Source organism: Alosa pseudoharengus, unplaced genomic scaffold (assembly GCF_046254945.1).
Source record: "Alosa pseudoharengus isolate Yale_2024_CS ecotype anadromous, Long Island Sound unplaced genomic scaffold, YU_APseudo_1.1 YU_APseudo_1.1_scf_24, whole genome shotgun sequence".
NCBI classification, from domain to species: domain Eukaryota; kingdom Metazoa; phylum Chordata; class Actinopteri; order Clupeiformes; family Clupeidae; genus Alosa; species Alosa pseudoharengus.
The window spans coordinates 20,636,158-20,651,157 of NW_027468689.1; the positions used below are offsets into that span (position 1 = coordinate 20,636,158).

The 15,000-nt window shown below is 44.4% G+C and overlaps 1 protein-coding gene across 1 annotated transcript in view; it reads left to right on the top strand.

Moving 5' to 3' along the window:
* Nucleotides 1–15,000, top strand: part of LOC143142500 (low-density lipoprotein receptor-related protein 1B-like) — a 252,224-nt gene that overhangs the window by 77,681 nt on the left and 159,543 nt on the right. Inside the window, exons 19-22 of the mRNA XM_076303422.1 lie at nt 3,802–3,882; nt 4,166–4,330; nt 8,267–8,452; nt 12,091–12,291. Coding sequence (XP_076159537.1) covers nt 3,802–3,882; nt 4,166–4,330; nt 8,267–8,452; nt 12,091–12,291 — 633 coding nt within the window. The remainder of the gene's footprint in view (nt 1–3,801; nt 3,883–4,165; nt 4,331–8,266; nt 8,453–12,090; nt 12,292–15,000) is intronic.

Consider the following 15,000-nt stretch of genomic DNA (forward strand, 5'->3'; position numbering starts at 1 on the left):
GCTATTGTGTGGCATATCGGAACATGGAGCTGACTCATCAGTGGTTACTGTTAAGGTCTTGTCCATGTTGTTAAATTAGCAAATTGATTTTATCTAGCTATTAAATGAGCTTTAATTAGACTTAAGACTGTCCATTTTGCATCATTCAAATTAGAGCCGAGAGAAAAAAGTAGATAGTGAAAAAGGAATGCTTTGAGGGATGAGTGATGGTTTGAGGGTCTTGGTGCAGCCATACATTAAAGCTTGGAGTCTACAGTGCTGTTTGGTGGGTTTGAAGTCTCTGTGGCACAAGGCTGCGGAAGCCGAAAGCTCACAGGTTGAAGGTTCACAGGATCCACACATCTGAGGTAGCACTGAGCAATTCAGCAGAGGGCTATAAAACATTTGAAAAACATAGAGTGCATTTCTCATTCTTCAAAGGAAGAGAATGGATGCCTGTTCAAAAAGCAGTCCTATGATGATGTAATGGGGCAATGGGGTGCTTGTTCAAAGCCACATTCACTATTGAGACATTTTCATCCTATTTGTTTGTGAAGGCTTCAGCTGAATACACACGTGTGGGAGTATATGAGTCCTCGTGTTTGCATGACGTACAGCATTTAGCATGTAGATTTGCCTTCTGAATTTGATTGAATGTGTTATTTGTTACATGAAATGATTTTCATACAGTGCTGTCTGACTTAGTGTGGTAAGTCTGATGGGAATTGAAGTCTGAAGTCTGAAAGCATGTATGGGTTTGACATTCAAGGACACTTAAAGAATAGATATATGTTACAACGCCTCCAGATTTGCAGGGGATACGTTTCTGCCATGGATAACAGAAACTGCAGATATTATTATGTGAATGTGGTCTCTCTCTTTTTCTCAGATAGCTGACCTTTTGAGAGTTAAACACACTTCTTCGCGCCCTCAAACCTTGTTCGGATATCAAAGCCCCTGCCAAGCACGGGCAGCTACTGTAGCACAGCCAGGTCCCCTTTGGGTCAGCGTAATTGAGCATAGCCCATGCTCCTCCACTCCAGTTAAATGAGACAGCAACCACCCTCGCACTCTAATGAGGGGGTCGGGCGCTGTCCTTTTGCCACGGACTCTCCTCTTGACCTTTGCCCTCGCGAGGAGAGCTGGAGCACTCATCGGCGTAATTAGGAAGTGGCCTCGGCGATGGAGAGGTGCAATGTGGTGGCCTTTATGCAGCTCGATTCATGCATTTGTTGATGATGCCGCAGTTCTTTCTCTCTCTCTTTCTCTCTCTCTCTCTCTCTCTCTCTCTCTCTCCTTGCTTGCTGGTTTAGTTTGGTGGTCAGAGTCCTTTGCTCGGAAGGACACTGAATGTCTTTAGTATGGACAAAGGTAAAAGAAGGGCCCGGGGCAGTTGTGGCCTACTGGTCAGGGCTTCGGGCTTGGAACAGAAGGGTTGCCGGTTCGATCCCTGACCAGTAGGAATGGCTGAAGTGCCCTTGAACAAGGCACCTAACCCTCACAATTGCATGATCCATTAGTCATTTAGTATTGCCATCCTGCCGTTTTGTTTTTCTGTTTGGCGTATATTGGGTACATTGCTGTGTGATTGTATATAAGACATTGGGTACTCACTCCCCCATGAGAAAAAACAACAACATTTATTTAACAAAGTACTGGGGAGCAAAACTTTCTCTTATGGGCAACAAAGAGAGAAAGAGAGAATGAGAGAGAGAGAGAGAGAGAGAGAGAGAGAGAGAGAGAGAGAGAGGGGGGGGAAAGTGTTTTCCTTTACTGTACTAAAATATGGCTGATTGTTTGTCATGTGTATTCCTAGCTGTGCTCTATGGAGTCTGTACTTGAAATTAATTTCACATCCAGCCCGCCCAGCAGGTGTGACCTGATGGCGTTCCCACAGACAGTCGGGCTGACAGAGAGGGAGGAAGCAAGGGGCCATGCATATTTAATTTGTTAAACTACAAGGAAATTAAACTTGATGTCTCAAGTCAGTAAGAGTGTCATGTTGTGTAGTATTTGTTTTTTAAAAGTGCATAGCCTACATGGTCCTCAATTCCATTTTTTAAAACAAATGTGTTGTCCCCATCTGGACATAGAGATGTGTTAAAAAACAATACAAGTTGTGTTGTTTTTTAACGCAAGTTGTATTGTTTTCAACCCAAGTTGTGCTATTTTTAATATTGTGTAACAAATAAAAAAAGGAAACAGCACAAACTGTGTTGTCCCTATCTGGACACAGAGATGTGTTTAATACAACGCAAGTTGTGTTGTTTTCAACACATTCATTTTAAGAGTGTAAATTTACCCTCATACTTAATTGCACCTTGAGAACCCTGGGTTGGTGGTTATTATGCGGTGACGAGTTGACTGTGTGTGAACCATATTCCGTCTTTTCATTTTTGGTGGTTTTTGGTGCTGTCATGGCCATTAGCATTTGAAGTGTATTACTTTTAACATAGTTTTCTTTTTTCCTTTTGTTATCAGAAACACCAAGTCGGCAAAAACGCTGACCCTTTTATGCCGAGCTGAAAAGCTGACCTTCTAAATACCCCTAATCACGAAAATAATCAGAAATTGTGTGATTGTTCTGTGCTGACATTTACTGAAGGTGATTTTTCGACATAAAAATAGTCCCATCTTACTGCAGATTCTCAGATGAGTGCTAACAGGAAGGAAAAGCCAGTTATCTTTCTTCCTTCCTGTCTTTACTCGTGTTGTTGGCAAGAAAGGATGCAAAAAAAAAGCAGGCCGTTAATCTGCCACTCGCATCTCTGTGCGGTCTGATCTGTGCGCCTTGAGGACTTGCTGCTCGGTCTCAGCTGTGATATGCAGCAGTACATTATCATTTATGCTTCCTCTGGTGCGGCTTTGCTCTGCCTCGCTGCCCAGGCACAAACATAGGCGCTGCCGCCGCGCAAGAGGTAATTAAAGTTCACACTTGGCTTGCTCAAATCGAAACCCTATGAGAGTGTCTGTGTGCGTGCTCGCGTGTCGCAAATGCACTTTCGGTTCGTTTATGCCCACGCTGGAGTATCTGCGGGTGGTATCAGCAGCTACACAGATCCAGTCTTGTGACCCCTCTGTGTTAACATGTTGTGCCGGGCCGACGCAATCTGTGCTCTAGTGCTAGCAGAAGTGTTCCCAATTGTAGAAAGTTCCTATTCCCAAAATGTGTGCTGTACAGTTGAGCAATACAGTGCATATAACCAAATCACAGCCATGGGGACATCCTTAGCCAACCCCATGAACGTGAATTGATTTCACTCAATAAGTCTACTACTGATTAATGGAGTTTGAACACTCCAGATTTGATTTCTGTTTGTTTATGTAGATTAGGCGTATATACTCCCTGCTCAAAAAATAGTTCCGGTCTGTGTACGTGCATCAAGTGTGGATGAATGCTGTCCTCTGTAGCAAACTGCATGATTTGGTTTTTTGTTTCTACCTCATATTTTTAAACCATGTTACTGCTTGTAGTTTACCGCGTGAATGGAAACAGAGTAGTCTCCTGAGTGTGACACAAAGCTGTGAATTAATCTTTTGATAAGTGAAGGGTTTTGTGTGACTTATCAAACGCTGATAAGTCACAGAAACGCTGATAAGTCACACAATGCCCTGCACTTATCAAAAGATGGCCTGATAATGACTGGTCCTGTAATTAAAGGTCAGAATGTCTGATATAAATGAGTTATTAACCTGTTATTAAGGTCTTCTGTCTGATATGAGTTGTAAACCTATTGACCTGTTATTAAGGTCCTCTGTCTGAGTTATTGACCTGTTATTAACATGTTATTAAGGTCCTCTGTCTTTTTCTTCCTCTCCCAGTTTTCCCCACATGTGAACCTCTCACACAGTTCAGCTGCTCAAATGGGAAGTGCATTAGTGTGAAATGGCACTGTGATTCAGGTGAGAAGACACAAACACACACTTCTACCAATATATGCTGTCTCAGGACACATTCTCTGTCAGTGGTACGAGAATACGACAGAAAAGCACTATAATCATTTAAAAAAGAATGAAACTCATTCAAATGAGTGTGTACTCTTCAAGCCTATCATTGCATAAGCCAAAATGCATGATGGTAATTACTATGTATGTCATTGTGTGGTGTGTGTGTGTGTGTGTGTGTGTGTGTGTGTGTGTGTGTGTGTGTGTGTGTGTGTGTGTGTGTGTGTGTGTGTGTGTGAAGAGGACGACTGTGGAGATGGCAGTGATGAGCTGGGCTGCGTCCACGCCTGCTCTAACGCTCAGTTCCAGTGTGCCAGCGGGAAGTGTATCCCTGAGCACTGGGTGTGTGATGGGGACAACGACTGTGGAGATCACAGCGACGAGAATGCCACATGCACAGGCACAGGTCAGCACACACTTACACGTATCATACACACACAGAGACACACACACACACACACACACACACACACTCATACATATGAGAGCACACACACACACACACACACACACACACACACTCATACATATGAGAGCACACACACGCACACACACACACACACACACACACACACACACACACACACACACACACACACACACACACTCTCATACATATGAGAGCACACACACACGCACACAAATTATGTATATACTTACAGTACACACATATGGAGATGCATACATGTACACTACTTTAATACAGAACCACTCAAGCATGCATGCATGTTCATTTGCAGCATATATAAATGCTGTATGTACACACATGCACTCTCTCTTTCTTTCTCACACACATATACAAACACACACAAGATTTGCTTTACTGAGGGAGTGGCTGTTTTCATTTTTTAGATTGCTCTACGAATTTAAGATTCATAAGATGAATGGATGATGAATCGCATTTTCAAAAAAGTTCAATCAACTTTCACTGCTACTCTGGTTATCAGTGCTTTGAGGTGTACTCTGAAAGATTCGGCAGCAATAATATTCACTTGAAAGACAGAAGAAGAGTATATCCAGACATAGCCTATTTTGTTTCACTTGCATTTAATTTGGGAGTGCTTCTTCAAGCCCTTTGTATGGTAGCTGTCAGCTCAGACATTTACATCTCACAAAGTAACACAAAGAAAAAACAAGTTTTAGGTGGAAAAAAGACACAGATAATAAGAACTCTCTGATGTTACCTCAAATGATGGTTCATGTACTATTTATATTAATGCTGTGAGCATCCATGGGCATGTGTGTGCATTTGAGTACTAGTGGGTTACTACTTTTACAGATAAAAATGATAATAATAACAGTTTAGTTTTGTCTTTATTCAGGGGGTGGATTTTGGGCCTTATTTTTTATTTTCTTTGGTGGTTGTGGTTGTATTTCATTAGTTTCCCTCCATTACATTCCAAGAGAGTAACAGGGCTTAAAGTGTTCAGGCATTATGCCTGAATTCAGGCGTGGGCCGGTACGTCTAAGATTTAGAAAATAGGCAAACACAGTTTATATGACATCCTCATAAATGTCTGATAACTTCAGACACAGACATGTTGTTGTGTTACAATTCTGCATTACATTTTTGGTTTTGGATAAATGATTAAATCAACACTAACAGATGTGTCCGAAGAGATTTCGGAAAATGATGGTCACTAGTCCAAGGACGGACTGTTTGTTTGTGATTCAGTATTTTTTACTTTGATGGTTGTACCAAAGATGGTACGTATTATAGGACAATCCTTTTGAGGAGTCCTTTTAAAAGACTTGTAGCTGAAGCAAATCTTAAGACAGGAAGAAGACATGCTCACACACACTCATGCAAGCACACACAAACACACACACACACACACACACACACACACACACACACACACACACACACACACACACACACACACACACACACACACACACACACACACATAAATAATGTATGTGTCACTCTATTGATTTACACATTAAATATGAGTTGGGAGGCCTCTGCCCGACTAACTGTGTCGGAGTATTCTCTTGCTAAGTGGATTTAATCAGGGCTTTCTTCTGCTGAGGGAGGGACTCTGCTGGATTTGAAGGCTTTGATCTTCCTCAGACACTTACATTTCATGGCCTTGTCACTGGGATGTGAACACCATTCATCAGGCTCCCTCTACAAACCTCTCAGGACCCCAGTCACTGTGCAGAGTCCCAGCTCTGTAACCATCCTTCTGGCCTGGTCAGCCTAAAGCCTTCTCCCCGTGAGACCGCTACTTCAGCATGGTCTAGGCATTTAGTCAGTTAGCCTACTGTATGCTTTTTGCCGCTGACATGATGTCCTAGCAGCTATCTTATGTACAAGCTGACTTTCTGTTGATTTGTGAAATGTTATTGTTATTATCAATCTATTTTATTGTGTATGTATGACATTTATGATACTGGAATGTGCACTGTGTTTCTTATGACCATGCTAATGATGAGTAAGCATCCAGGAATCAGTAAAATACTTCCTATGATATGCTATGCTATCATATCTTATGCTATTATGCATACACTTTGGTGTATTAATCCCCATTAGGTTGATAATGGGTTGGCAGAGATTCAGAAATGAAAGTTAGATTCATGGTCAACTGTTCAGCACTCTGCTGTCACTGATGAGGCTGAGGGCTTTTAATCTGTGTGAAGAATGTCTCCTGGCAGCTCGAGAGAGAGAGAGAGAGAGAGAGAGAGAGAGAGATAAACAAAGAAAGCCAGAGTGAGCATCTTGAACACATTGGGAAGATAGAAAGAAAGAAAGAAAAATGAGGGTGAGCTGGAGAGAGAGAGAGAGAGAGAGCACCTTGAACAGTGTAGACAGTACAAAAATATTGTAAGAGTGTAGAGAGGAAGGGTGAGTGAGGAGAGGATAAGAGAGTCAGATAGAGAGTGAAAGAGACATTCATTTCTTGTCAGATTTATTGTTGCCCCCCGTCTTCCTCCTCTGCCCCTCGGTGACAGACAGGGGTGCATGTGCCAACCTCACTCAGCAGGGCTGGCACACACCCGTCCCCCCCTCCTCCTCCTCCTGCCACCACACCTCCACAGCCAGATAACACCACCTCCTCCACCTCCACCTCCTCCTACTCCACCACCACCTCCACAGCCAGATAACACCACCTCCTCCACCTCCACCTCCTCCTACTCCACCACCACCTCCACAGCCAGATAACACCACCTCCTCCACCTCCACCTCCTACTACTCCACCACCACCTCCACAGCCAGATAACACCACCTCCTCCTATTCCACCACCACCACCACGGCCAGATAACACCACCTCCTCCACCTCCACCTCCTCCTACTCCACCACCACCACCACAGCCAGATAACACCACCTCCTCCTACTCCACCACCACCACCACAGCCAGATAACACCACCTCCTCCACCTCCTCCTACTCCACCACCACCACCACAGCCAGATAACACCACCTCCTCCACCACCTCCTACTCCACCAAACCACCACGGCCAGATAACACCACCCCCTCCACCTATATCTACACCTCCTCCTACTCCACCACCACCACCACGGCCAGATAACTCCACCTCCTCCTACTCCACCACCACGGCCAGATAACTCCACCTCCTCCTACTCCACCACCACGGCCAGATAACACCACCTCCTCCACCTATACCTCCACCTCCACCAACTCATCCAGATAGAGCTGACAAGCCTTCCTGGCCCAGGCACAGGATGGTGATCAGGATGGAAATGTTTGCCGTTGTGTGTTTACCTGCAATGAGGGCAATGAGGGCCATGCAGGGTGATCAGACTTGACACCTGAAAGAGAGAGGAGGGGACTCCACAGAGAGATGGGCCTTGGATGAACTACTATTTGGAACAGCAGGGATGTGTGACAGGCTTGTGGATGTGACCCAGAGGAATACTGATGTGTCTCTGCTCTCTTTCTCTGTGTGAGTGTCTGTGTGTTTGTATATTTGTGTGTGTGTGTGTGTGTGTGTGAGTGTGTGTGTGTGTTGTTTGTCTCTGTGTGTGTGTGTGTGTGTTGTTTGTCTGTGTGTGTGTGTGTGTGTGTGTGTGTGAGTGTGTGTGTGTGTTGTTTGTCTCTGTGTGTATGTGTGTGTGTGTGTGTGTGTGTGTGTGTGTGTGTGTGTGTGTGTCTGTGTGTGTGTATGTGTGTGTGTGTGTGTGTGTGTGTGTGTGTGTGTGTGTGTGTGTGTGTGTGTGTGTCTGTGTATGTGTGTGTGTGTGTGTGTGTGTGTGTGTGTGCATGTGTGTGTGTGTGTGTGTGTGTGTGTGTGTGTGTGTGTGTGTGTGTGTGTGTGTGTGTGTGTGTGTGTATGTGTGTGTGTGTGTGTGTGTCTATCTGTGTGTGACCCCAGTGGCCACGGCTCCGGTCAGTGAGTGCGGCGACGGAGAGTTCCACTGCATCAGCGACGGCACGTGCATCCCCGAGCGCTGGCGCTGCGACGGGGACAAGGACTGCGAGGACGCCAGCGATGAGACCCGTTGCCACGGCACCCGCCGCGTCTGCGACCCCCAGGCCAAGTTCACCTGTAAGCTCTCAGGTATGTACCAGTGTCAGTGCCAGTGCCCTGCGCCTGCAGGTTGAGGATTTACCGCACCGCTGCCGACTGAAGCCAAATCCACGACAGACGGTCTCCAGAGAAGGCCACTAGCCAAGACCTGGACTATGAGGCCCCGTGAAGAATGAATGTACACGTTGTCCCTCGAGAATTAATAAGGTCTCTCTGAGAATTAACACGTTTTATCACACACACACAAACATACATATATACAATTGGATTTGGTGCAAAAAAATACCTTTTAGAAATAACATTAAACAAAGTGAAATGTCAGAGAAAATCATATATCGAGGTGATTAGTTGATTTTTTCAAAAGTGCACTTGGACCTTGTTAATAGTTGACAACTTTCTGTTTGATGTAGTAGGCACATACTGTATACTTACACAATGTTACTGCAGATGTACAGTGTGTTACCATATGTCCAAAATACATTCCAAGCTTGTTTTAGTGAAGGCAGTATCTTACTGTCAGTTATCATGTATCACACACATGGAATCAATTAACTTATATGTATGTGAATGTAATGAAAATATACAGCAGAGGGTTTTATGGTATTTACTGTGAGTTATTGAGTAGCTCTGAGTTTCTAAAGAGTCACCTCTCATCTCTCTCCCTCACACACTATTTATGATACTCGAGGAGGAGTGTTGAGAAGGAGTGTTTAGGCTGGTTTCTCAGGACTTCCCAGAATGGGACCACATGTCTCAAAGTGAAAGCAGGCCTTACATGTCAGCAACACCAGCTAAGGGTGGATAGAGTGGAAGAAGCTGGGAGAGAGAGTGTGTGTGTGTGTGTGTGTGTGTGTGTGTGTGTGTGTGTGTGTGTGTGTGTGTGTGCATTTCCATCAGTGTGACTATTCCCTTGCTGATTAAACCCACGGTGTTGGTGTTGTTAGCACATAGCACATTACTAGTGCTTGTCACGTCAGCTACTATTTAGTGTGGCAGAGTGTAGCAATACAGTGGAGTGCAGCTGCATGCTTTCTAATCTACAGGTAATTGATGGAGTAGTCATCTCATCACAATTATAGGTATGGGTTAAGGCAGTTACCTGTATGTACTGTATGTGCATACATACTGTACATAAGTATGTGTTTTTATGTTTTCTTGTTGTTGTTTTGGTCTTACAAAGACATCAAATGAAAATGGCGTCTGACAGATCTTCTGTTTTGTTTTCAAATGCCATTGTTGCTTAACATCAATGGAAGATAAAAGAATATGAACGAACATGGAGAAAAACAATATGTAAGGCAGCCAAGTTGCCCTGGATGAGCAGACAGGCTAAGTCAACCCTCTCCTGACCCCTCTCATCCAGCAGCAGATTCTCTGATCAGGGCAGCACATCTACAGACGATGAAAAGACGGCCGCGGAGCGAATGCCACGTCCCCCACATTATGCTAAGCCCACAGATTTATTTAGCATGGTGTCAAGTCAGACGGGGGGGAGATAAGTGATTGCAGGCAATTACCCCCAACCAGAGGCATGTGGAGCGCATTATGCAGGGGCCCGCCGCCGCTGACGACGACGACACACACTCTCACATACACACATCTCTTACTGATGACACGCGCTCACACGCCATCTCTCACTGATGACAAGACCAAAGACCAAAGTGATCCCCGATCCTCCACTCTGCTCTTCCTGCCTGCCTAAAAGCGCTGCAGTTGAGGCTGAGTCAGTAGCTTATGATGTGAACGTCATGATGATGACCTCATGGGGAGCCGTTAAATAGAGATGCTTTTTTTTATTATTATTATTATTTTTAGTTTTAACTTGGAATTACAGCATTAGTGCTCATTTGATGAAAAGGTTTATACTTAGTTATTATTCAAACTTGTCTTTACGTGTATGCACATGTAGTTTATACTCTATGTTTATGGTAGTGGCACATCCATCTATTAAAAAGTGATGGTGACACTGCATGTTTGTGCCCATGGCAAACAGTGTTTCTCACCCTTCATTAATATTACATTAGGGCTCAAGTGATTCCCCTTCAGTAAAACTGTCTTTGTTCCCTGAGGGCTTTCCATGTGTGTGTGTGTGTGTGTGTGTGTGTGAGTGTTTTTCTGTCTGTCTAGTCTCATGTTGCCAAATGCACTGTATATAACGTATCAATTTGGGGAAAGCTGCAGGGAAATGCTAACTAAATGTTGGTGGGAAACATCAGCACATGAATGGCATCTGACATGCCTAAACCCACCCAAATGCATTCTGGCAGGCCACAGAAGAGGACTGAAGGAGGGATGTAAAAGTTAGGACTGTTAGGTAGGACTGGATATAAATGTGTAGGACAGGCATAGCTTCATTGGTGTTTGTATCTTCCACACACTACTACCGGTAGTCCGCATTCTCATTACATTGTCTATAACCAGGGAATATGCAAGTGCTGACTAGATGCTTGGCTCTGGCTTTGTTTGTCTAAGTTTGTGTGTGTGTTTGTGTGTGTGCGTGTATGTGTGTGTGTGTGTGTGTGTGTGTGTGTGTGTGTGTGTGTGTGTGTGTGTGTGTGTGTGTGTGTGTGTGTGTGTGTGTGTGTGTGTGTGTGTATCTCTTGGTTCAAGACTAATGTCTTTCCGTCTGTCTTTTTCCTCCACACTCTGTCTCTGTCACCACAGTGCTCCCTCTCATGTTCAATAGTGCAAACCCTTCAGTCACAACCTTCTTTCTGTGACTGAGTGTTTTCATTCTGCATCTCTTTAAGTTACAATAAGCTTTTCAGAGCCGAGGCCTTGTGAGGTTGTTTTGTCATGTTTACCTGCAAAGCCTGTTCAGCATTCTGCACACAGCCCTGGCCTCTCCCTGCTTACAACCCTGGCCGATAAAAGCACTGTCTTTTGAAATATGTCTTTTCATTAGGGCCTATTGAACAGTACGCAAAGAGACTTCTCTTTCTTATCCTCCCTGTCGATAAGAGATTAAAGGGAAAGTAGGTTGCCACACCAATAGCTGGGTCGGTTCAAGTGTTTTTTTCTCCCCCCAACTCCTTTACTGAAATGTTGCCTCAGTGTAGATATGCAGTACCTTAGGTCTATCTATCTATCTATCGATCTATCTATCGATCGATCTGCATGATTTCATTCCTTCAGTCTGGTCTCAAGCATACACCACAAGTTTTGGATTTATTCTTTTGCTGCATAAAAAAATGTCTTCAGGCCAAGTAATGTGCTATTTTCTAAATGTGATAATATCAGTGTAGCTATGTCCACTTTTCCTGAAGTACAGGATGGACCCACTGATCCGTTTCATCCTCATTTGTTTCGTTCATTAGACAAGCTACATCAGCGGAGGCAACTTAAGAATGCTTGTAATATGTTACAGGAAATTTCAATCTCTTCATAGTCCTGTCTATGAGAAAAATTATCTCCACAGATAATCTCGACCAGAACAGATGCGAGTAGGCTGCAAATGGTTGCACGAATGAACGTTGTCCAGCACAGACAAAGACCATACAAAAACAAGCAGAACCAAAACACAAGAAGCCCTAAGGCTTTGTGTGTGAGAACATTTTCCCAGAAATCTTAGTGTCCTCACCTCTCCCTCTCCTCCCTTTCCCCTCGTCTCTCTTTCTCTCGCTCGCTCTCTTGCTCTCTCTCTCTCTCTCTCGCTTCTTCTCTTTTAGGGAAGTGTATCAGCCGCAGCTGGGTGTGTGATGGCGACCATGACTGTGAGGACCACTCGGACGAGGAGGCCTGCGAGGTGCCGGCGTGCAAACCCCCGCGCCACCCCTGTGCCAACGACACGTCGGTCTGCCTGCTCCCGGAACGCATCTGCAACGGCCGCAGAGACTGTGCCGACCACTCGGACGAGGGGCCCTTCTGTGGTGAGGCAGAAGAACACACACAAGCACATACACACACACACACACACACACACACACACACACACACACACACACACACACACACACACTCACTCACTCATACATACACACATATACACACAGGTTCATACACACACACACACACACACACACACACACACACACACACTCACTCACTCACTCACTCACTCACTCAATCATACATACACACATATACACACAGGGTCATACACACACACACACACACACACACTCTCACACATACAGTAGGGTCATACATACACACACACACACACCAGATTCTCTGATCAGGGCAGCACATCTACAGACGATGAAAAGACGGCCGCGGAGCGAACACACACACACTCACTCACTCATACATACACACATATACACACAGGGTCATACACACACATACACACACACACACACACAAACAAACACACACACACTCACTCACTCACTCACTCACTCATACATACACACATATACACACAGGGTCATACACACACACACACACTCACACACATACAGTAGGGTCATACATACATACATACACACACACACATACAAGCACATATACAGATACACACAGACACACACACACACACACACACACACACACACACACACACACACACACACACACACACTCACACTCACACTCACTCACACTCACACTCACTCACTCACTCATACATACACACAGGGTCATACACACACACACACACACACACTCACTCACTCACTCACTCACTCATACATACACACACACACACACACACACACACACACACACACACACACACACACACACACACACACACTCACTCACTCATACATACACACATATACACACAGGGTCATACATACACACACACACTCACACACATACAGTAGGGTCATACATACATACACACTCACACATACAAGCACATATACAGATACACACACACACACACACACACACACACACACACACACACACACACACACACTCACACTCACACTCACACTCAGTCACTCACTCACTCACTCATACATACACACATATACACACAGGGTCATACACTCACACACACACACTCACACACATACAGTAGGGTCATACATACACACACACACACACACACACACACACACACACACACACACACACACACACACAAACAAACATATGCACACATACTATTTAGAAACATAGAAGCACATTCATGATGCATGCTTTAATTGTGAACAACACATGCCTTATAGGGTAGTCATTAAGCAGTGCACTCTACACAACGTTAAAGTAGCTGAGTAGTGTGCCCATTCCTCTCCTTGCCAATATGCCACCCGTCTGCCAACATGCTGCCCTCCACTCGTGGGCACTATGTTGGGCACGTTTCGAATCTGCCACTGGATGCCTGGCTCATGGCAATGTCATCAAAATTGTTTGCCAGATAGCGTGCCTGATATCTCTCAACATGGACTCTACTGCTTTACCCAAGGGCTGTCTTTGTATCAGCAGTGTGTGATCACGATGGCAGCGGAGGAACTCGGCTTTTGTGATCCGCATATCTCTACGAAGACCCGGCAGGCCATGAAATCCAAAGAATCCTCAGCGGTGTTTATGACTGACGATAACGTACTGTAAGCCCCTCCACTCCTGGGTCCTGACATCCTGCTTCCCTCTTCCATCCTTGGGATTTGTAGTTTTTTTTTTTTCTCCCCCTGTTGGCAAAGTTCCCGGGACTGTGAAGCAGATGGAAGCAGCATATTAATTCTTGGGTGGGATTATAGGGAGGACATGGGGATAGATGGGAGTTTAGGGAGCGTCCACATCTCTGTGGTCAGTAGAAGCCCCGCTTTGTTCCTCTCAGACTGAGACAGGAGCAAGTGCTGAAGTTTAGCAATCTGGTCAATTTGGCAGAAATTATGCTCGTGAGGGAGTGGAGAAAATGAAACACTCCTGTCCAATTCACCGCATGCTGACCCTAGTCCCTGGAGAGCCCACCGATACAGCTGGACATGAATTACGGTAAAGTGTGGAGATGCTCCTTATTTTGCTAGGAGCATACGTACAACCGGCATATCCGGGAACTTTCTATGTGCTGCCCCCTTTTAGGGGAAATATTACCGTTTGGATATAATGGAAACCTATGGAGCTGCATCAAATTGGGGAGCGAAAAGGGCTTATACTTACTAAATCTTTAAACAAACATGAATAAAAGGCAAAAATAAGGTTGGTGTAAGAGTTATCTGTGTGTTCATGGGATTAAGGTGACCATTATGTTCCTATTTTTTGCTCTTTCCAGATTACTAACAGGAGTGTCACAATGTAGGCACAGTCAAACTATCCGTGGCTGACTGTATAACTAAGTTCAGCAAGCTTAACTTTACCGGTTGTGAGAATGAGGGAGTGCAGATTAGCATTCTGACCCTTGGCCTTAGTGTATTGTGTTCATCATGAAATTCAACATGATTTAGGTTATGGAACCTATGAATTGCAGTGAACCTTTATAGAAAATAAACTCAATGACTTCAGGGTACCAAACTGTCTTGAATAGAAGCTGCAAAATAAAATCTTTGCAGGTTGTTTTTATACTTTTTATTTTTATAAAATTAGAAATAATTAGAATTACACAAAAATATGTATTTTTCTGTGAAATTAGAATCTAACTTTGGGTAGATAACTATATCCTAAATGACAGAGAGAATGTTAGAACG